The sequence below is a fragment of the Mauremys reevesii genome, linkage group 11, assembly GCF_016161935.1.
Source record: "Mauremys reevesii isolate NIE-2019 linkage group 11, ASM1616193v1, whole genome shotgun sequence".
NCBI lineage: Eukaryota > Metazoa > Chordata > Testudines > Geoemydidae > Mauremys > Mauremys reevesii.
Window position 1 is genome coordinate 203,701 of NC_052633.1, and position 24,595 is coordinate 228,295.

Below are 24,595 nucleotides of genomic sequence, written 5' to 3' on the forward strand. Positions count from 1 at the left end.
GAACTGTGGCCAATGAGAACTGCAGGGGCGGCGGCTGCAAACACTGATGCAGAGGTGCCTGGTGCTGCGCCTCTGTGTAGGAGCCAGGGGTGGAGGGGGAGGAATGCCGCTGCTTCTGGGAGCTGCGGGGGCGGCGCCTGTGTATGGGGCAGTGTGCAGAGCTGCCTGGCCATGCGTCCATGTAGAAGCCAGAGGGGGGACATCAGGGGCGGCTCCAGACCCCAGCATGCCAAGTGCGTGCTTGGGGCGGCATGCTGCGGGGGGTGCTCTGCCGGTCCCCGGGAGGGCGGCAGGCGGCTCTGGTGAACCTCCTGCAGACGTGCCTGTGGAGGGTCCGCTGGTCCCGTGGCTTCGGTGGAGCATCCGCAGGGTCGCCTGCGGGAGGTCCACCGGAGCCGCAGGACCGGCGACCGGCAGAGCGCCCCTGCGCGGCGTGCCGCCATGCTTGGGGCGGCGAAATCGCTAGAGCCGCCCCTGGGGGACATGCCACTGCTTCTGGTAAGTGCCGCCTGGAGCCTGTACCCCCGAGCCCTTCCCTCTCACCCCAATCCTGAGCCCCAGCCCTGATCCCTGTCCTGCCTTCTGAACCTCTCAGTCTCAGCCCAGAACACCCTCCTGCACCCCAAACCCCTCATCCCCATCCCCAGGCCAGAGCCCACACCCCCAGCCGGAGCCCTCCCCTACCCCCTCCCACACCCTGAACTCCTCATTTCTGGTCTCACCCCCTCCTGCACTTCAACCCCCAATTTCGTGAGCATTCATGGACAGCCATACAATTTCTATACCCAAATGTGGCCCTCGGGCCAAAAAGTTTGCCCACTGCTGGGCTAGAGGTTTTCTTGGGTTTTTAATAGAAAGGCAGCCATTTGATTAGATTCCAGCATGTATATCTTATAACTTCAGCATCCTGTTCTTGTGGCTGAGGGAACAGCAACCAGCTGTAACCTGGTTTTAAACTTCTCTAAAAGCATCTCCCTAACACTCAAGGATTTCCCCAGGCATTGCAGGGAATGTAACAAACAAGCAATTCAGGCTCCTGGATTCAAGAATTAAAATAATCTTACAGCATTAAAATGTACCAACATACAGCATTAGTATTGCAAGTAATTTTAGTCCATCACCAAAGTCCAGATCCTTGGATTCCAAGAATAATGCCAAAGTTACTTAAGATGTATTGCTATCATAGCAGAATACTTTTAATTTTGAAAACACACACAGTTGATACTTTGATAAATATAGTCTATTTAGTGTGATGGAAAGATTCAGTAGTATCACAGAACTCGTCTGCTATAACAAAGGTCCTGTGTATTCAGTGGTTCCATGGCAACAGCATTTGCTGTGGAATTCACTACTAGCTGTAGAATTCTGCAAATTGCATTGTTCTTTAAAAAAATTATATTTCTAGCACCCCTGGATACAAAGGTAACCTTGAAATGGATGTAAACTGATGTACACATACCCAAAGAAAGTGTTGCACTACAGAGACCACACTGGCGTAGGTATGCTGGCATAACTCTGTAGTGTAGCTGCAGCCTGCATAAATAGAAGGGGTTTTCCATTAGTGTAAGAATACTGCCTCCCCGAGCAACCGTAGGTACGTCGACAGAAGCATTTTTTCCATTATGTAGCTGCATCTGTATTGGGGGTTAGGGCAGCTTGGCTACATTGGTCGGAGGTGTAGATTTTTCACATTGCTGACTGATGGAGCTGTGTTGACTTAAGTTTTGTGTGGACCAGACCTCCTTGTGGGCTAGCCGACCCTTACAATGCTACAGCAGGATAGCCACAGCAGTGCCACTGTAGCGCTTCAGCATAGCCATTCACTACAGCAACGGAAGGGATTTTCCCATTGCTATAGTTACTCCACCTTCCTGAAAGGCAGTAGCTATGTCGATGGAAGAATTCTTCCATCTACGTAGGGCTGTCTACAATGGGGGTTAGGTTGGCTTAGCTATAGGCCTCAACAGTGTGGCTTTTTCACACTTCTGAACCACAGAGCGGGGTTGGCTTAACTTTTGAATGTAGACCTGGCCAGTAGTTTGCAGACCACCTCAAGTAATAGCTCAGAGGTGTGAACTGCCGCATTCGTCTTAATTAGTTAACTTTGAAAATTCAAGATGACAACATTTGGCATTGAAAATGTGGGGAGACTATAAAACAAATTTAATATATACAGGAACTACTGTTATGATTGAATTATTCATTTGCATAGTGGATTTAAAAAACTCATTAAGATGTATCTAAAACTGCCACTGAACTTTGAGAATTTTCACCCGGGGGCCATAGAATCAAGGATCCTTGTAGCAGAATTTCCTGCTTGCTGCAGAGTATGAAGGGCCTTGGCTATGTTCTTATGTTTCTACTAGCAAATTTAATCGAGTTAGTTATTGTTTTTTCAGTTACTAAGCTAATTTGTTTGATTCACACTTTAAGGCCCCGTCTACACTGGCAAGTTTGTGTGCAGTAAAGCAACTTTGAGCACTGTAACTCCCGAGGTGTACGCACTGCCAAGCCACTTAGTGCACAGAAACTGCACAGATGCAGTGCTCTAAAAAAAAATCACCCCGACGAGAGGTGTAGAGCCTTCTGCACCAGGGCTACAGTGGCAGTGTAGACACCATGGTGATTACAGTGGTGCGATTGGCCTCCAGGAGGTGTCCCGCAATGTCTGTTCTCGCCTCTCTGGCCATTGGTTTGAACTCTACTGCCCTGCCTTCAGGTCACCAACCGTCAGCCCCACCCCATACATTCCTTTGCAAATTCCTGTTTGCTCAGTGATGCGTGCAGTGGTCTCAGTGCATCTTTCCAGGTGGCCATGCTTGGAGCAATGCCGAGCTGCTGGACCTCATCGGCATTTGGGGAGAGGAGGCAGTGCAGTCACAGCTGTGATCCAACTGTTGGAATTATGGTATCTACGGACAGATTGCTAGATGCATGATAGAAAAGGGTCATGACCGGGATATGCTGCAGTGCAGGGTCAAAGTGAAGGAGCTGCGGACCGCCTACCACAAGGTACACGAGACAAACCGCTGCTCTGGTGCTGCACCCACGAGCTGCCGGTTCTACAAAGAGCTGGATGCGATACTTGGTGGTGACCCACCTCCACTGCAAAAGCCCCTGTGGATACTTCGTTGGCTTGCGTGCCAGTCAAGAGTGGACTAAACCTGGAGGAGGCAGTATTGGATGAAGAGTGGGAGGGGGACCCAGAGGCAGAGGATGACTCGGAGACCAGAGATGCATGCATTCAGGAGCTCTTTTCTACCCTGGAGGAGCCTAGCCAAACACAGCAGTCGGATCTTGGCAAAGTGCAAACAGGAGAGGAGGCCCCTGGTAAGTGGATCTGATTTTGGGAATTGCTGAAGTGAGCTGTTGGGGGCAGAAGGGTTGCAGAAAGCAGGCTTGTCTCTCACCTCATGCCTAGTTTGAGTGGCAGAACAGGCTGTTGATATGCTCCTGCATTTCATGGGAATCTCCTTCAGAGATCTCCAGGAAACTCTTGTGGAGATGCTGGGCAATTTGCTGCCACAGGTTCCTCGGCAGAGCTGCTTTGTTTCTTGCCCCATTAATGGTAACTTTCCTGCCCCACTGTGCCATCACTGGGGAGATGGTGACAGACCATTGCTGCACACAGGCTAGATGCATAGGGGTCAGGGTGGAAGCTGCAGGCTTGGAGAAGAGACTCCCTTGATTCCCTGCTGACCCTCAGCAGTGAGATATCTTCCGTAATGATCACCTCCTGTGGAAAGTGTGGGGACAGGAGTGATTATCAGGCCCACCCTAAAGTGCTGGCTCTTCCCAAGTGCCCAAGAGCCACGTGCCCAGTGTATAGCAGGGTCTCGTGATTTCCCCTGCCTCTGCTGCTACTTTTGGGGGGCTTGTGGCTTGTGTGTGCTTGCTGGGGTCAGCCAGTTAGTGACAGGTGTGTGAGTATTGGCTGTGTTTTAAAGCAGTGAAACAGTGTTGTCTGTGTTGCAAACAATATTGCTTCTGTAAATGTTGCATTTAAACCTCACAGAGATGACCGTGGGAGCCTCTCTCTTTGTTATTGGCGGCAGAACGGTTGTGAAGAATTAGCAAGCATCCAAGAAGAACTAAGGAGGACTTTATGCGTGAGGTTATGATGCACTCTGCTGCTGAGAAAAAGGTATTGAAGGAGTGGCGGGACAGCGAGAAGAGGGACCGAAAGGAGAATGCAGCACACCAGAAAGAAGCCTCGGAGCAGCTCTTAACCGTTATGGAGCGCCAAGCAGACCTGTTCCAGGCGATACTAGCTCTTCAAACCAAGCAGCTCCGCACCCGCCCTCCCCTGCAGCTGCTGTCGCAAAACTCTTTCCCATGTGCCAACACACTTTTGTCAACCTCCTGGCTCTACTCTCTACTCGCAGCATTTCACTCCTTCCAGTCCAGCTATGTGGACTCCCACTACCCACTGTACTCAGCACCCATTCTTCAACAGGGCCAGACTGCAGAAGTACAGCACCCGCTGCATTGTACTCCCTGGACATACACAAATCTGTAGCCATCCTGGGACCCCTCCTCCTCTTGAGATCTTCCCTTCCCCCATCCCTCTCCCTGCTGCTGATTTTTTTCATTTGACTCTCTCCTCTGGTGGTTGTCTTTTAATAAAAGAATTGTTTGTTTGAAAGCAATCTTTATTCTATTAAATGAAAGCAAAAAGAGTACTGCAAAGCAACGTACAATTATGTTAAGGCCCCTTCTTGTATCATACGCACCAATCATCTCCTAGCCTTACAAGCACTTCAGTCTGGAGCATAGCAACAAATATGAGTGGCTTTCAGCTTCAAATTGCTGCCTCAAAGCATCCCTGATCTTTGTGGCCCTGCGCTGTGTCCCTCTAATAGCCCTGGTCTCTGGCTGTTCAAACTCAGCCTCCAGGCGCCAAGCCTCTGCAGTCCAGCCCTGAGTGAAGCTTTCACCCTTCCCTTCACTAATATTATGGAGAGTACAGCACGCGGCTATAAGCATAGGAATATTCTCATCAGCCATGTCCAGCTTCCCATACAGGCATTGCCAGTGGGGCTTTTAAACGACCAAATGCACACTCCACAGTCATTCTGCACTTGCTCAACCTGTTGAACTGCTCCTTGTTGCTGTCAAGTTGCCCCATGTATGGCTTCATGAGCCATGGCATTAAGGGGTAGACGGGGTCTCCCAGGATCACAGTGGGCATTTCGACTTCCCCTACGGTGATCTTCTAGTCCAGGAAGAAAGTCTCTGCTTGCAGCTTCTTGAACAGGCCAGTGTTCCGAAAGATGCACTTCTTCGGACCAGCCTGCGTTAATGTCTGTGAAACGCTCATGGTGATCCACAAGCGCATGGAAAACCGTTGAGAAATACCCCTTGCAATTAATGTGCTAGGTGGTCTGGTGCTAGAATTGGAATGTGCGTGCCATCTGTCACCCCTCCGCAGTTAGGGAATCCCATTTGTGCAGAGCCATCCACAATGTCACACACATTGTCCAGAGTCACGGTCTTTCAGAGCAGGATGCAATTAATGGCCCTGCACATTTCCGTCAACATGAGTTCAAAGGTTGACTTTCCCACTCCAAACTGGTTAGCGACAGATCGGTAGCAGGCTGGAGTAGCCAGCTTCCCACAGTGCAGTCGCCACGTAGTTCTCCAGTGACAGGGCAGCTCTCATTCTCGCGTCCTTGCGCCGCAGGGCTGGGGTGAGCTCATTACACAGTCCCATGAATGTGGCTTTCCTCATGCGAAAGTTCTGCAGCCACTGCTCATCATCCCAGACATGCATCATGATGTGATTCCCACCACTCAGTGCTTGTTTCCTGAGCCCAGAAACGGTGTTCCACTGTGGTCAGCACCTCCATGAATGCCACAAGCAATCTTGTGTCGTAGCTGGTATGTGTGGTGACATCAATGTTGCACTCCTCTTGCCTTTGTATTTTTTTTTTTTAATTGGAGATATACCAATCTCCTAGAGCTGGAAGGGACCTTGAAAGGTCATCTAGTCCAGCCCCCTGCCTTCACTAGCAGGACCAATTTTTGCCCTAGATCCTTAAGTGGCCTCCTCAAGGATTGAACTCACAACCCTGGGTTTAGCAGGCCAATGCTCAAACCACTGAGCTATCCCTCCCCCCTTTGTAGTTTAAGGAATAACTCCACTGCCACTTGTGATGTGTTGGTCAGTGGGAGCAGCATTCTGGTCAACAGCTCAGGATCCATTCCTGCACAGAGAAGGAGGCAGGGCAGGGCGCAGAGTACACAAACTGTTGAAAGATGGCACCAAATGCGAACAGAAGCACAGGGATTGCTGGGATGCGAAAAAATGCATCATGGGGCATTGGGACAGGAGCCAGGATGCCCTGTGACCCCTTTCGCCTTCCCACAAGTCTTAGTGACAAAAGAGAAAGGGCTGCTCTGTGGGATAGCTGCCCAGAGTGCACCGCTCCGAATAGCGCCACAAATGCGAACATGCTATTGCGCAGGCAGCTGTCAGTGAACACACACTACAGCGGTTTTCTTTTGGCGCTCTCTGAGCGGTTCTGTAACTGCTGGCGCTGTAACTTTGCAAGTGTAGACATGCCCTAAGTTAAGGACCTTTTGGTAGCACTGTATAGAGAGTAAATGCCAGTGATTTCAACTCAGCCTTGTGACTGTGCTATTTTCACTGATGGACTAGAGACGGAAGTATAGGCCTGCTTCCTGTGCTGTTGGCCATCTGGCAGTATCTACTGTGATACATTGAGGTGTATTCTGATAGGAAGTTTACATGTGGTATTTCAGCAAAGGATACAGGGACAGTTGCAAAAATTACTATACCATGAAGTCAATTTATCAAAGTGCTTTCAGCTTCTTTAAATGAACTGTAATGCTATATCTGATATCAACAGAAAGTGAAGGCTACTGTAAGTTTGCACAGCAAAGACTTCAGTTCCACATCGGTGGAGTAATATGCCTAAATCTACATCCCCTAGCAGTGAAAGTATGACTCCACAGACCATTCAGTTCTTGGCTCTTTGAGATTCTCAACAATGCAAGTACTGACAATAATTTGTCATGTGCAATCCTGTCCATGAAAATATAGGGAAGCTAAAAGTTCATTTCACACAGGTCAGAAATCAGACATCAAACAAGTAATGACTGTCAGTGCTGACCTGCATTGTATGGTGAGCAGTAACCTAGCTGTTAAAGGCTTAGTAGCTCATCAGTTCCAGGACCCATTATTTATCTGGAGAGGCCATTTAAAGAAAAGTAAAATAAATAAAACAGAATCATTTAGTTTATATTCTATCTTACAATTGTTAAGTAAGCAATTAAGGAAAATGCATCAATGCAAACTCATTGGTGGTTGAGCTGGGGTATTTTCTCTGTAATTCATTTCCCAGACAGGAAACACAAAGGAGAATGCAGTGGAGAGTTGCTATTAGTGTGACAAGTGCTTTATTACCAGGATTATTATCTATAAATTCTTCATATTATTAGAAAATTGATTCAAACTCACTTTTTAAATTGTGGTATAATTTATAATCATGAAATCATTCTATTAAAAGTGTTAAGTTTTTATAACTAGTTGGATTTGATACAAGATCTCACCATCCACTAAAATCTGCTACTAGATGTCTACACATATCTTGTGTTTCCAGCGAATTAATCCTTGCTCAAAAAACAAAACTAGTTTTGTTTTTTTTTGCTTGACAAAACTAGAACTGAAACCTAATTTTTCAGTTTCTGCAATCTGTTACACCATTAATAAAACCACCTGTTGTTCATCTCATCCGCGGAACTCACATCAGTGATTCGTGCATCCCAAGGCCAGAAAGGACTGTTGTGAGTATTAAGACTGACCTCCTGTTTAACATCGGCCATAGAACTTTCCCAAAATAACACTTGTTTGAACTAGAGCAGATTTTTTAGCAAAACATTCTATCTTGGTTTAAAAATTGCCAATGATGGAAAATCCATCACAAATCTTGGTAAATTGCACCAACATGATGACATCACAGTCTTGGACTATTCTGGGAATTTGTTTTCTGTCTCTGTAAAGTGAAGAACGCAATACACTAGAACTGCCAATGTGTTTTCTGAGATGTGAATGTCTTTGTGATGGGTTCCCCCTGGTGCCACCTGAAACTGGGGTACCACTGAGCCCCCCTGACCCACCAGCCTGGGCTCCCTCTCACACTGTGCTGCTGTGACCAGCCTGCCCTTTACCAGCAGACATACAGGTAGGGACATACCCAGCGGCAGTTACATACAGATGTCGTGATCAGCTCTGCGTGGGGAGACACAGCACGGGCACCTCCCAGTTCCTACGACATGCATCTCCTCTCTGGAGTGTAAACCCAAATTATACCATCTTGCACTGCAGAGAGAACGGTACAGTGTAAGCTCATGAAATTCGCTCCCTCCCGCAATGTGATGAGGAAATATAAAACAGCTTTCTGACCTGAGTTGATTTCCCCACACGCTCTTTTTAGACAAAATAAAAACTGTATTAACTACAAAAGATAGATTTGAAGTGATTATAAGGGATAGCAAACAGACCAAAGCAGATTACAGTAACTCCTCATGTAGTCATCCCGCTTAAAGTTGTTTCGTTGTTACATTGCTGATCAGTTAGGGAGCATACTCATTTAAAGTTGTGCAATGCTCCACTCTTGCGTTGTTTAGCTGCCTGCTTTCTTCACAGCTGGCAGCCTCCCTATGGCCCCCTCCCACCTGCCGGCAGACTCTGTGGATCAGCCCTTCCCCCTCCTCCCCCCGGCAATCAGCTGGCTTGCGGCATTTTGGAGGCAGAAGGGAGGGGGGAGGAGCGAGGACTTGGCGTGCAGGCTCCCCCTCCCCCGAAAGCTGCAAGCCAGCTGATTACCCCAGCAGAAGGGAGCGGGGAGGAGCAAGGACTGGGCGCGCCTCCCCCATGCGGCAATCAGCTGGCTTGACATTTAGAAGGGAGGGGAGGAGCCAGGACACAGGGCGCGAAGTAAAGGGGGAAGAGGTGAGAGGAAGAATAGATGGGTCAAGGGTGGGGGCTTGGAGTAAGGAGCGCAGTGGGCAGCCTGAAGGTTGAACCCCCCCGCCTCTGGTGCTTGCAGAGTAGGGGAAGCTGCCCTGGAACCTAACCACCCCCCTCCCCCTTTTACATTAATTCTTATGGGGAAGTTGGATTTGCCTAACTTTGTTTCACTTAAAGTTGCATTTTTCAGGAACATAACTACAATGTTAAGTGAGGTGTTACTGTACTTAGCAAATAAACAAAACACACAAACTAAGCTTAATATACTACATAGATCGGATATGAATAGCAAATTCTTACCCTAAATGATGATGCAAGCAGGCTGCAGGCTCGTAAAGAGCAAGCTGCACTAACTCACAGCTTGGAATCCCCAGGTTTTTCATTCACAGGCTAAAAATCCCTTCAGCCTCCAGCACTTACGTCCAGTTCAGTCTTTGTTCCTCAGGTGTTTCCGGGAGTCTCTTTGGGCAGGGAGTCAGTGAACAACCCCGATGATGTCACTCCACTGCCATATACAGCTTTTGCATATAGCGGAAACCCTTTGTTTCAAAGCTTGGTTCCCATGCCAGTCAGTGGAAAAACACTGGTATCCCAAGATGATGTCCAGTGCCAGGTGACCTGTTCACATGTGGCTGTAGTGTCATAGCAGCCGTGAGTCAGAGGCAGTTTGTCGTGTCCTCAGGAAGGGTCCCCCTGCCTCCAAGTAGGAGATAAGCTTCTAAGGCCTATTGTTTTCACCTAATGGTCCTTTAACCTGAATGGGCCCTTCCCAGCCAGCCATCTAGACTGAGTGCGTTACCCATGTGTAAACACATTTGTAATAGATATAGACAATATTCCTAACTTCAGATAAAAAAAGATACATGCATACAAATAGGATAATCATATTCAGTAAATCATAACCTTTTCAGTGATATCTTACATGACCTATCTTGCATAAAATACATCATAGTTATGCCATAATCATATCATATATCTTTATGAAGAGTATGGGGTGCAGTGTCACTGTCTTGGGTAATGTGTTTTAAAGTATTGTGAATATTAACAGAAGTAGGTTTTTTACATTAATTATTTTATGCCACAAGGTACACAAAAATAATTTTTACACACACTGCATTTTCTGCTTCCCCCCCAGCAACACTCACTACTTTTAGCCATTAGGAATCCAGGGCAATTCCCCCTCAGTCACTAGGAGTCTATCATCACTAACCTAAAGTTCCAACTCCCTCAAAATGCCATCTCTCTTCTTCTCCTCCTCCTCCACTATAGTCAAAACCAAACAAAGCTTCAGCCACCCAAAGACCCAACAAATTATGAGGGTCTTTCAGAGTCTATAAAACCTGCACCCAACAAATATCTGGCTTGGTCTACACTTAAAACTTACATTAACAAAGCTGTGTCAGTCAGGGGTGTGGAAGAACACCCCAACCAATATAGTTATGCCAACAAAACTCCCAGAGTAGATGCGGCTATGCTGACAGAGCGCTTCCATCGGCATAGCTAATGTCATTCAGGAGGTGATGTTCCTACATTGGCAGAAAAACTCTGGTTGGTCTATGCTGCATCTACGCTATGGGGCTATGCTGTCATAGTTGTGCATTTGTAGGCTCTCTTGTGTAGACATCTTTTTCTGTCTCTTATATAGTCACTTGGAGCTCAAGTATAGCCACTGGTGTTTGTGTGGTATTTTTTTAATAAAATACATTTAAACTGGTGGACCAAGTTACAGTTTTGATAATGAGCAGTGCATGTAGCTCTCCCACTGATGTAAATGTGAGATTTGCACAAAGATCAGGAATCAAAGTCAAATATAATTTTTGTGCGGTAGCTAAACTTTTAATATTTAAGTACTTTGTCTGTCTTATTCAGCCTCACTTTATGAGATAATTTCCCCAACTTTAGAACTACCACTCTTTGTGCCTTTTGATTCTCTTTTCTGGCCCTCCTGTTTCTCTCTCTTCTCTTTCTTTGCCTTTCCCTCTCCCTGCAGCAACCCCTAGTTCCATTACTCTTTTACTCTATAGGCTTCCCTCGGCCCCTTTCCGCATTCTGTCTGCTGAATTAATCAGCAATGCAGTAGCTATTGTTGGCATGCATCATCATTAGGGTCTAGTGTTAACACTAAATTGTGAAGAATGATGTTTGCATCTCAGGCCTTGTCTACACTACTGGGATAAGTCGACTAAGTTACGCTACTCCAGCTATGAAAATGTAGCTGTAGTTGACGTAGCTGAGGTTGACTTACTGCAGTGTCTACACCATGCTGCATTGATGAGAGAGTATCCCATCGTCTTACCTTACTCCTGTCATTCTAATGTAGTACTGGAGTCGAGCAGAGAGCACTCTGCGGTCGATTTAGCAGGTCTTCACTAATACTGCTAAATCGACTTCTGCTGCATTGATTGCAGCAGTGTCAATCCTCGGTAAGTGCAGACATGGCCTCAGTTACAACTAGTTTTTAAGGCTGTGTTTCTGCTGACTCAGAAAGACAACACTGCATCTGTTAATCTTTCCATTTGATCTAAGAAATATAGGTGCTAGAAACTTTAAGATTTCACTTAAAAAAAAAAAAAAATTCCTCCCAATCTTAACATATCATGTGGCCTGCATAAACACTTCAAGCGTAGGGAGGTGTTTGGTATTCCTTCTTTAGCAAAGGGACATGGTCTTAAGCACTTTAAACAGATCACAGAATGTCAAGATTGGAAGGGACCTCAGGAGGTCATCTAGTCCAACCCTCTGCTCAAAGCAGGACCAGTCCCCCACTAAATCAACCCAGCCAGGGATTTGTCAAGCCTGACCTTAAAAACTTCTAAGGAATGAGATTCCACCTCCTCCTCCCTAGGTAACCCATTCCAGTGCTTCACCACCCTCCTAGTGAAAAAGTTTTCCCTAATATCCAACCTAAATCTCCACTGCAACTTGAGACCATTGCTCCTTGTTCTGTCGTCTGCTACCACTGAGAACAGTCTAGATCCATCCTCTTTGGAACCCCCTTTCAGGTAGTTGAAAACAGCAATCAAATCCCTCCCATATTCTTCTATTCTGAAGACTAAACAATCCCAGTTCCCTGAGCCTCTCCTCATAAGTCATGTGCTCCAGCCCCCTAATCATTTTTGTTGCCCTCTGCTGGACTCTTTCCAATTTTTCCACATACTTGAAGTGTGGGGCCCAAAACCGGACACAGTACTCCAGATGAGGCCTCACCAGTGCTGAAGAGAGGGGAATGATCATATCCCTCGATCTGCTGGCAATGCCCCTACTTATACAGCCCTAAATGCTGTTAGCCTTCTTGGCAACAAGGGCACACTGTTGACTCATATCCAGCTTCTTGTCCACTGTAACCCTTAGGTCCTTTTCTGCAGAACTGCTGCCTAGCCACTCGGTCCCTAGTCTGTAGCAGTGCATGGGACTCTTCCGTCCTAAATGCAGGACTCTGCACTTGTTCTTGTTGAATCTCATCAGATGTCTTTTGGCCCAATCCTCTAATTTGTCTAGGTCCCTCTGTATCCTATCCCTACCCTCCAGCGTATCTATCCTTCCAGTAAACTCCTTCCAGTTTAGTGTCATCTGCAAACTTGCTGTGAGTGCAGTCCATGCCATCCTCCAGATCATTAATGAAGATATTGAACAAAACTGGCCCCAGAACCGACCCTTGGGCCACTCCACTGGATAGTATCAGAGGGGTAGCCGTGTTAGTCTGGATCTGTAAAAACAGCAAAGAGTCTTGTGGCACCTTATAGACTAACATGTTTTGGAGCATGAGCTTTCATGGGTGAATATCCACTTCGTCGGATGCATGTAGTGGAAATTTCCAGGGGCAGGTATATATATGCAAGCAAGAAGCAAGCTAGAGATAACGAGGTTGGTTCAATCAGGGAGGATGAGGCCCTCTTCTAGCAGCTGAGGTGTGAAAACCAAGGGAGGAGAAACTAGCTTTGTAGTTTGCAAGCCATTCACAGTCTTTGTTTAATCCTGAGCTGATGGTGTCAAATTTGCAGATGAACTGAAGCTCAGCAGTTTCTCTTTGAAGTCGGGTCCTGAAGTATTTTTGCTGCAGGATGGCCACCTTAAGATCTGCTATTGTGTGGCCAGGGATGTTGAAGTGTTTTCCTACAGGTTTTTGTATATTGCCATTCCTAATATCTGATTTGTGTCCATTTATCCTTTTCCTTATCCACTGGATACCGGTTGCCAACTTGGAGCCATTGATCACTACCCGTTGAGCCCGACGATCTAGCCAGCTTCCTATCCACCTTATAGTCCGTTCATCCAGCCCATACTTCTTTTAACTTGCTGGCAAGAATACTGTGGGAGACTGTATCAAAAGCTTTGCTAAAGTCAAGGAATAACATGTCCATCTAGTATAGAACAGGTATGCAATTGCACAGCGGTTGTTAGGAAATCTATCATTACACAAGTTGCCGTAGGCAATATTATTTCAGAATAATATTTTTTTATTCTGAAAAATAAGGAATTAGTTTATTTCAGAAAATTCTAAAGGTAAATAAAGGTACATTTTTGTATAGCTTGCATGCAGTAGTTCTGCATTCTCAGGTTTCTACATCCTATTATGATTTTGAATAGATTTTTTATCTAATAAAGGTATTTTACCTGTATGGTTGATAACCTATGGCTGTAACCTTGGTGACGGGTTTTCCCTATTAGAAGAATGTCTGGTCTTATGTTGTGAGTGCGATGTTGGTTGGAATTGCTGCCTACATACAGTAATAGAGTTTAAAATACTGTAATCCTCTTTAAGTTGTGGGGGAGGGATAGCTCAGTGGTTTGAGCATTGGCCTGCTAAACCCAGGGTTGTGAGTTCAATCCTTGAGGGGGCCATTTGGGGATTGGTCCTGCTTTGAGCAGGGGGTTGGACTAGATGATCTCTTGAGGTCCCTTCCAACCCTAATATTCTATGATTCTAAGGTACTGAGGAAAGATGGGTAGTAGATTTTGATGGGTGACATTATTTGGAAATCCCTAGGGCTTCATTGGGCTGTGTTAATTTGATAAAGTAGAGCATCTGATTCTTCAACAGAAGAAATTAAAATGACTTGGCTTAATTAAATTTCTATTTATGTACCTTAGTCTGCTTTCTGTCTGGGAAGTCTTGCTATATATTCTCTTGTTGGGAGGGGGAGGGCACAAAGACTCACCTTTTTCAGTTCTAATCTTTATATTTGCTGTGGCTAAGATATATTTTAAGATATTTTTCTAAGAGGCTACGTTTCTTTCTGTAGGACTCAGAGAGACTTCAACACTGTCTCATTTTTACGGTTCTAATATATGGACAACACTTAGTCTCTTACTAACTTATCTGGCTGTAACTCTGGATTATTTCAACATGACTAATATCAATTAGGAAAGTATTAGTAAAAATTTGATTCTTTTCTTGAAATGAGTCTAACTGCTGTGTTTTTGTCACTTATGCTGCTGCCTAGATAGAAACTAAATGTGCAGTACTTAAGTAGGAAGATAAAGCAGGTTCTCTTTGGACGTGCATGTTTTGTCAGATCAAGAGGTTCTTTGTTATCCATGAGTGTGTTAATCTTGTGGTCTTGTTATCTTTTCCTCACTTACCTCTCCCTTTATCTCTTTCAATCTTTCCTGCACAGCTTGCTCACTTCAGACAGCGAAAAGCAAAAAGTGACAACACGCAGTCGCAGAAAAAGGCGGCGAAGAGGAAGGGCTCGTCTGACTACATGCAAAACATTCCAAAGGAAGAGTGTGAGATAGTGGCCCAGGATTCTGATGTTCTTACAGACCTTAATATAAGTTTAGAGAGTAAGACTGAAGAGACAGAGACAAGTTCGGAGAAGAAGGTAAGTCTTACTGTTCACCATGTTTCATCTAAATCTGTCTGCAACTAACAGATTCTTTTTTGAGTTCCCATGTATGTGGATGCCATGCATGGTGTGTCTGTGTCCTCTCTACAGAAGTTTGGAAAGCTTTTCTCTAGCAGTGTTCACTAGGGCTTGGATATGCACCCTATATGCTCTTGCACTTCCCTCACCCAAGAGCATAAAAGGCGGACCGATCTTGGCCACAAGCCAGTTCCTGCTGACTGCCCTGAGAGAAAGCTGAAAGCTCTTAATGTCTCTACTTCTTTCTTACAAAATTTTGTAATAATTAGTCTTAGGTTTATTAGTCTTGTTTTCTTTTGTTGCCCATTGGCTTAGGAAAAAATTAGTTTGTAGCTAGTAAGTAGTTGTACTTGGCATTGGCTATTTGCGTCACCCATCCTCACTGGGCATCAGAGTTGTCGGTTGTGTGGAAGAATTATTCTGTTGGAAGAGGGACACGATGTGTGCTTATATTGTTTCAGGGAGAGGCATGTGACTTCTGAGTGTGCTATTTGTAAGGTATTAAAAAGACACACACAAATCTAGAGTCCAGGTTCAAGATTTACCTCATGGAGAAATCCATGAGAGCTGTGTCTCACTTGGAGATTCTGAGAGTGGGGACCACAGCCCCTTCCTGCTCAAGCCATGCCTTGAGTACTCTGGAGGTAAGAGAAATCCCTTATAGCCATCAAGGTGCAAAGAGGCCTCTCAAATCTGACAGGAACTTGCCACATCAGAAGAAGGTCCCAGTGGAATAGTCAGAGACCCCTTTTGCCTGTGGGAGAAAATTCAGTACCAAGAGGATGTCGGAATCTCTGGTACTGCATAAGAAGCCTGAGAAGCAAGCACCAAAGTACTCTGGTGGCATGGAGGCCACATTCAGTAATGCTGGCTGTTGAATTGATACCAGTCCAGAGAGCGTCTTCTGCACTTACTTTACTTTGGGTGCCACACAATTGATACTGGAGATCAGAAACACCTACAGACATCAAAATGTTTGGTACTGGGGATTTGGCATCCAAAGAAATCAGCGCCACAGACTTCAGATTCTCACTCAGTTCTCCGGGCACTATCTGGGTCATCTTTTACCAACCTTAAGGAGATCATGATTATACAAGAGCCAGAATCTTATCTTTTTTTACATGCTTTTCCTATCTTAGTTTCCCAAAAATCTCCAGTGCAACAGGAGCACAGGGCATGCGTGTGGAGTAGTTGTCTCGCAGTGCGGTGCCATTGGTGCCTCATGTATTGCGTGCACAACTCAACCCTTCAGTTCCTTCTCAGCCCTCCTCGGCTGCAGACAGAGCTCAGTGGCAGTGCTGTTGCTTTGTTTTTTTTTTCTGTCTATAGAAAGAGTTTAGTTTAATTGTAGTTTAGTAAATTTTGTTTAATTAGCTGGTTAAATTTTTTTGGTGGGGGGGGTAAAGAAAACTAAGTTAGAGATAATTTTTCCACTCTTTCCTTGTTGGGAAACTTTAATGGACACAATGCCCGGCTCGCCTGGGTTTAAATGATGTAACTCTTGCCATAAGGCGATGCCTGGGTCAGACGGCCACTCATAGTGTGTCTGTCTGTTTGGGCGAGACCCACGTCCCTCAGAAAAGTGCCCATTGCAGTAATTTTAAAGCCAGGGCAAAGTGTGACGGAGGTCTCCACCAAAAGATGATTTTAATGGAGAAGACCCTTCAGCCTGCTCCACAGGGACTAAAATCAACATCAGCAGATTGTTCTTCGAACGAAACCTGTGCTAATGGGAGTGCTCAAGTTTTCCAAATCGTCTAGGAAGCGAGCTGCGACCTCCCGAGATAGGGACACTCACAGAAAAAGGAGGTCACCCAACGAGATCGCTTTCCTTTTTGCCGAGCTCGAGTAGAATGAGCACTTTTGAGGCTCCGGGCACCTCTGGCACTATCCCTCTGTGGACCTCTGCTGAGCCCCGCCACTCTGGAGCGGAGTCAAGACGGTCCTCGTTCACAGCACCGACCACCTGGGTGTAGGAGTCGGCCCAGATATTGCTACAACAGGTAAATATGCCCAGTGATCTGTGATGGGATGTTAGATGGGGTGGGATCTGAGTTACTACAGAGAATTCTTTCCTGGGTGCTGGCTGGTGAGTCTTGCCCATATGCTCAGGGTTTAACTGATCGCCATATTTGGGGTCGGGAAGGAATTTTCCTCCAGGGCAGATTGGCAGAGGCCCTGGAGGTTTTTCACCTTCCTGCGCTGTGTGGCACGGGTCACTTGCTGGAGGGTTCTCTGCACTTTGACGTCTTTAAACCATGATTTGAGGACTTCAGTAACTCAGACATAGGTTAGGGATTTGTTACAGGAGTGGATGGGTGAGATTCTGTGGCCTGCATTGTGCAGGAGGTCAGACTAGATGATCATAATGGTCCCTTCTGGCCTTAAAGTCTATGAGAACAGACCGTGCCACCCCCACTGGCACCGACCCAGTCGTCAGCACCAACTGACAGGCTGCGAACAGCACCAGCCATCTTGACAAAGGCACCAACTGCATCTACACCAGCAGTACTGCCAACACAGAAACAAGCAGCTTTGCAAGTTTCTACAGCACAAGGATATAGCAATCACTTTGGTGCCACAGTCACCCTTACTTGGTACTGAGGGATCTCCTGGCCAAATAACTGAGCAGTTATCAATTTTCCTGCTCCCCAGCTCATCTCCAGTGTTGCAGAGGAGGAAGTACATGGGAGCCGCTTCTCTTCCCAACATTCTTCACCCACGGGACAAAGACTACTATGGGAAACTGCTAGGACCAAATCTCACCAACCTCGCGAGATGCAACAAGGGTATGGACAACCCTGGATGTGTCCCCATGCAGTGTCCCCCCGGGACCTCTGGGCGACATATATGGCTCAATACACTAGGCCCTTGACCCTAGTTCGAAGGGAAATTCATTCTCCACCTTCCCCAAACAGGGAGCTGTCAGAAACACCAGAGGACATGGGAGTTAAGGAGGAAGACGGTTCGGATCATGCAGACACTTCTCTGGCTCATAACTCATTGTCCTCCCCTGACTAGGCATTCATACCACTGCCTCCAACAGTGATTCTTCAGGAGTTATTTAAAAGAGTAGCTGCCAGCCAAGACATCCCCATAGAAGAGGCGCAAGAAAACCAACACAAGCTACTGCAAATCTTACAGACATCCACTACCTCCAAAATCGCACTAGCAATCAATGATGCCATAATGGAACCAGCAGAGAATATCTGGCAGACCCTCACCTTGATACCACCTACCGGCAAACGGGCTGACAGAAAGTACTTTGTCCCAGCTAAGGTGATGAATTTTCTCTTCCTTCATCCACAACCCAATTCTGTCGTTGTGTAAGTCACCAGTCGTCCCAGCAAACAACTTCAATTCCGGTCCACTCCAGAAGACAAAGAACGCAAGTGTTTAGACCTTCTTGGTAGAAAGGTATACTTATAACCTACTCTCCAATTTAGGTTAGCCAATTACTTGGCCCTTCTAGCCAAGTACAATTTCGATAATTACGGTAAGCTGCAAGAATTCCTTGAGGCCTTACCGGAGGAGAAATGTTCCCAACTCAACGCTGTCATGACAGATGGGCAACTAATTGCCCGTACAGCCTTTCAGGCCTCAATGGATGTAGTGGACACTGCTGCGAGAACAACAGTCACAGCTGTCATAATGCTCAGGGCCTCGTGGTTGCAGTCATCTGGGATCCTGAATGAGCTCCAGCTCAAGGTGGAGGATCTATCTTTCGATTGGAAGAAACTTTTCTCCACAAAAACTGACACTGTTCTTCACTCGATGAAGGACTCCCAGGCCACTCTACACACTTAGGCATATACACGCCACCAAACAAACTGTCAGTATCAACAATACCAAAAGGGCAGCGACACCTATCTCCACTTATTACCTTTACCTCTTTCCATCACCCACAAGAACGGCACTTTGATGAGAACAGAAATAAGCAATGCTCACAAAGATGTAAGGCTCCCCAAACTCAGTCCTCGTTTTCACAACCATCTACCACCAAGCCACAGTTTTGAAGTCTTGATCGAGGGTATGAATGACCTCCCCCACAATACAGAGCTGTTAGGTACTCCTACCCAACCTTTTGGCCACTATCTGCGCCCATTTTACCGTGCCTGGGCAGCAATGACAATGGACCAATGAGTACTGGAGTTTATAAGATCGGGTTATGCCATCCCCTTACCTTTTCCCCTCCCCATCCTTCTTCAGGGACCTTTCTCACGAGCACCCTTTACAACAGGAAGTGAACCATCTTCTAAAATTGGGTGCCGTGGAACAAATTCCAGCTCAATACAAGGGGAACGGCTTTTACTCCCATTATTTTCTCACCAAAAAGAAAAATGGTGGATGGAGACACTTCTTAGACCGTCGGAAGCTCAACAAATTTGTGAGGAATCACAAATTCAAAATGGTCACACTGGCCACAATCATCCCAGCCCTAGACAAGGGGGACTGGTTTTCAGCCCTCAACCTCCAAGATGCTTATTTTCATATTACCATACACCCAGCTCACAGACGATTCCTAAGATTCACAATGGGCCTCAATCACTATCAGTACAGAGTACTATCTTCTAGCCTTTCTACCGCCCCTTGAGTTTTTTCCAAACCCTCGCAGTAGTGGTGGCCCACTTATGAAGTAAAGGAATGATGATCTTTCCGTACCTAGCCGATTGTCTACTAAAAGGTACAACTCAGGAAGAAGTGGCAAACATGGTGCAGACCATCATGCTGTTGCAGTCACTGAGTTTTCGAATAAACTTATAGAAATCTACACTTACCCCAGTTCAACACCTGGAATTCATCAGAGCCTACCTTGATTCCACCCTGGCCAGAGCCCTGTTGCCTGATCGCAGGTTCAGAACAATAATAATCTTCATCTCAACAGTCACTGGCAACCCTCAAATGTCCTCCAGAACCTGCCTACAGTTATTAGGTCATATGGTGGCTATGACCCTCGTTGTGAGACATGTGAGACTGCATATACGTTGCCTACAGGGCTGGCTGAACACAGAATACAGTCCCAGCTCAAACAGCCTAAAGAAAAGGGTGACAATACCCCCAAAAGTCCTTGCGTCACGACAGTGATGGATGAAACCAGAAAACATCTGCACAGAGATCCCCTTCCAGCAGGATTCCCCCATCACTAATAATCACAACTGATGTGTCATTGATAAGATGGGGAGCTCAGTTGGACCAGCACACCACACAAGGTGATGGAAACCCTGCTCCACATCAATATCCTGGAGCTCCGAGCAGTATACAATGCATTTAGGCACTTTCCTCTGATCATACAAAACTAATCAATCCGCGTACAGACCGACAACATAGCATGTAGTTTTATATCAGTTGCCAAGGAGGAGCTTGCTCCCATTCACTCTGCACTGTGGCCATGAAATTTTGGAACTGATGCATTCACCACAACATAATCATCTTGGTATCTTATCTCCCGGGGTGCCAGAGTAAGATGGCGGACACACTAAGCAGATATTTCTCCCAGGAACTGAATGGGAAATACACAACAGTGTCCTCCAAGCAATATTTCAGGAATGGGGCTTTCCCTCAGTAGACCTGTTTGCATCAGCAACTAACCACAAGTGCCTACTTTTCTGCTCTAGGATGGGACTACCACCCCGGTCCCTAGGGGATGCCTTCCTCAACATCTGGGACACAGCACTCCTGTATGCATTCCTACCGATACCTCCAATCCCACGAGTCATTCACAATATACGGACCAACAGGGCCCATATCATACTGATTGTTCCAATGTGGCCCAGACAGACTTGGTTCCCTTACCTGATGTGTTTAGCAGTTTGTGCTCCATGAATTCTCCCCTTGACGGTGTGTGATGATGCGGTTCTGGCGGGACCCAACTGAGAGTGCCAATTCAGGATCAATTGCTTAAACAGGGCAGTTACAGCCCAAGGCTGGGGTTTTTCCACCTCTAAGGCAAACCAAACCAGCCAGACAAAGAGGTCTTCGGTCTCACCCCACTGGCTAACCACAAGTCACACAAGCAATTCCTTTAGACACTCCAGTTTCCCAGTATCACCACCAGTGCCACTTGTCCTGGGGATGAATGGTTATGAAAACCAACACCCCAATAAAGGAGAAAGGTTCTCTCGATCCCAAAGAATCAAGCTCCAGACCCAGGTCAATATACAAATCAGATCTTACCCACAAATCAAGCTGTTGCCAATCCTTTTAGAATCTAAAATCTAAAGGTTTATTCATAAAAGGAAAAAGATATAGATGAGAGCAAGAATTGGTTAAATGGAATCAATTACATTCAGTAATGGCAAAGTTCTTAGTTCAGGCTTGTAGCAGTGATGGAGTAAACTGCAGGTTCAAATCAAGTCTCTGGAGAACATCCCCCACTGGGATGGGTCATTCAGTCCTTTTTCAGAGCTTCAATTTGTAGCAAAGTCCCTCCAGAGGTAAGAAGCAGGATTGAAGACAAGATGGAGATGAGGCATCAGCCCTTTATAGTCTTTTCCAGGTGTAAGAACCTCTTTGTCCTTACTGTGGAAAATTACAGCAAAATGGATTCTGGAGTCACATGGGCAAGTTTCTGCATACGTTGCTGAATCACAAGGCGTATCTGCCTTCTCTCAGTGGGTCAGTTGTATAGCTGATGGTCCTTAATGGGCTATCAAGCAGGCTAGGCAGAGCTAACACCAACTTGTCTGGTGTTACCCAGAAGTATAGCACAAATTTGAAATACAGACAGTATAGAGCCAATACTCATAACTTCAACTACAAAATGATACATACATATAGACAGTATAATCATAACCAGCAACACATAATCTGGTCTTAGACACCTTATATGAACTCCTTTACATAAGATTTGGTGCCACTACAGGACCTTGGTTGCAACCATGTTCTATATGGTCCCAGATTATATCAATAACGTCACAGGGTAGATTTCCTCTCACAGAACAAAGGCCAGACTTCACCTCAAAGCACGGCTCTTACATGGGTCCAACAAAGCAAATTAGCTTGTTCAGAACGAGTGAAACAGGTGTTATTAAATAGCAGGAGATCCACCACTTACCATAACTACCTCCAAAAATGAAAGAGATTCTCACTATGATGCCAACAAAAAAATTTCACTGCGGTCATGGTGCCTCTACCAATCATATTGGAACTCATAGAATTGTGTTTATCCATAAAATCAAAGTACACCTAGTGGCTATTACAGCCTTTCGCCACAAGGTGGAGGGAGAGTCACTCCTCGCTCACACAACAACTAGATGCTTTCTTATTGGCATACAGAACATGTACCTGGACGTCTGACAACCTACACCCCCATGGGACTTGAATCTTGTACTCAGATGCCTCACCAGAGCACCTTTTGAACCACTGATGACTTGTTCACTCCTTCATATGTCTATGAAAGTTGCGGTTTTGGTTGTGATCACCTCAGCTACAAGAGTCAGTGAAATCGGGACACTTATGGCTGAGCCTCCTTACAGTGTGTTCACTAAAGACAAGATTATGTTACTGCCACACCCAAAACTTTTATCTGGACTAGCGACATCTTTCCATGTAAACCAAACCATACACCTCCCCATATTTTACCCTAAACCACATGGATATTCACAAGGGACCATCCTACATTCACTCAATGTCAGATGAGCCATAGTGTTCTATTAAGACAGAACCAAACCCTTCCAAAAATCTCCAAGACTGTTTATTTCCACAACAGAACGCTCCAAGGGCTGTGCAATATCAGCTATCTAAATGGATCTCTACTTGTATCCAACTTTGCTACTGGTTATACAAGAAACCTCCACCAGGCTCTGATCCCATTCTACCTGTGCCCTGTCTACATCTATAACCTTCCTGAACAGTGTTCCTCTAATAGATATATGCAGGGCTGCCACATGGGCATCAGAGCACACCTTTGCAAAACACTGTGCCATCACTCAGTGCTTTTTGTCAGATGCTATACTAGGCCTTACTGTGCTCTTGGCCGTGACACATGCAACTCCAAAGCCCCTACCGTCCACCGTGGGGCACTGCTCTACAGACACCTGAAGTGTACCAATCTGGGAGGGGTTGGAAGTGCTTTGGAGGATAGGATTAAAATTCAAAATGATCTGGACAAACCGGAGAAATGGTCTGAAGTAAATAGGATGAAATTCAATAAGGACAAATGCAAAGTAATCCACTTCCGAAGGAACAATCAGTTGCACACATACAAAATGGGAAATGACTGCGTAGAAAGGAGTACTGTGGAAAGGGATCTGGGGATCATAGTGGATCACAAGCTAAACATGAGTCAACAGTGTAATGCTGTTGCGAAAAAAGCAAACATAATTCGGGGATATATTAGCAGGAGTATTGTAAGCAAGACACGAGAAGTCATTCTTCTGCTCTACTCCGTGCTGATTAGGCCTCAACTGGAGTATTGTGTCCAGTTCTGGGCACCACATATCAGGAAAGATGTGCACAAATTGGAAAAAGTCCAGAGAAGAGCAACAAAAATGATTAAAGGTTTAGAAAACATGACCTATGAGGGACGATTGAAAAAAATGTGTTTGTTTAGTCTGGAGAAGAGAAGATTGAGTTGGGGACATAACAGTTTTCAAGTACATAAAAGGTGGTTATGAGGTGGGAGAAAAATTGTTCTTAACCTCTGAGGATAGGACAAGAAGCAATGGGCTTAAATTACAGCAAGGGTGGTTTAGGTTGGACATTAGAAAAAACTTCCTAACTGTCAGAGTGATTAAGCACTGGAATAAATTGCCTAGGGAGGTTGTGGAATCTCCATCATTGGAGATTTTTAAGAGCAGGTTGGACAAACACCTGTCAGGGATGGTCTAGATAATACTTAGTCCTGCCTTGAGTGCAGGGGACTGGACTAAATGACCTCTCAAGGTCTCGTCCAGTTCTATGGTTTATGATTTCTATGAAAGTGGAGAACTCACAGAGACACTACTCGAAGAAGAAGTTACTCACCTTGTGCAGTAACGATGGTTCTTTGACATGTCTCCCTGGGGGTGCTCCACTAACCACCCTCCCCCCCTCCACTTTGGAGTTCTTTCATCGAGCTCTGTGGTAGAGAAGGAACTGAAGGGTTAGGGCATGTGTGCACTACATGAGGCACCAACGGCACTGTGAGACGACTACTGTGCACACGCACCCCAACCAAGGATTGCTACCGAAAATCTCTGCTCTGTGGCACAGTGACTCACTGACACCTAAAGTGGAGCACTCACTGGGGGACACATCTCGAAGAACCATTGCTGCATCCCATTTCTGTGAGTGGGGGAAAAAAGGAAATTCGGCTCACCCAACATTAATTTCTGCAAAATTCTGCATTATGCAGTGGTGTAGAATTCCCCCAGGAGTAAAAAAATTTTTTGCAACCAGGGGCAACAGAAAGTTTCCCCTTTTCTGTTTTCGGGGAGAGATGAGTTGAGGCTCTCTGGAGGATGCCTTTCTGATTCCATGGACAATGCATCTGCTGTATGCCTTTATACCATTTTCTGAGATTATTAAGGAAAGTGATAAGACAGCTTGAGTCATCCTTATAACTTCAGTATGGCCTCGCCAGCTTGGGTTTTCAGATCTACAGAAGTTTTAAAGGCACCAACTCAGGGGTGGCCAACATGAGCCTGAGAAGGAGCCAGAATTTATCAATGTACATTGCCAAAGAGACACAGTAATATGTCAGCAGACCCCCTCAGCTGTCCCCACACTCCCAGTGCCTCCTGCCCACCAGCAG

General features: G+C 45.9%; 1 protein-coding gene across 5 annotated transcripts in view; it reads left to right on the forward strand.

Moving 5' to 3' along the window:
• PCNT (pericentrin) overlaps nt 1–24,595 on the forward strand; it is a 228,943-nt gene that overhangs the window by 11,390 nt on the left and 192,958 nt on the right. For all 5 annotated transcript variants that reach the window (XM_039495311.1, XM_039495308.1, XM_039495309.1 and 2 more), the window contains exon 2: nt 14,614–14,820. In XM_039495311.1, coding sequence (XP_039351245.1) covers nt 14,701–14,820 — 120 coding nt within the window. In that variant the 5' untranslated portion in view covers nt 14,614–14,700. The remainder of the gene's footprint in view (nt 1–14,613; nt 14,821–24,595) is intronic.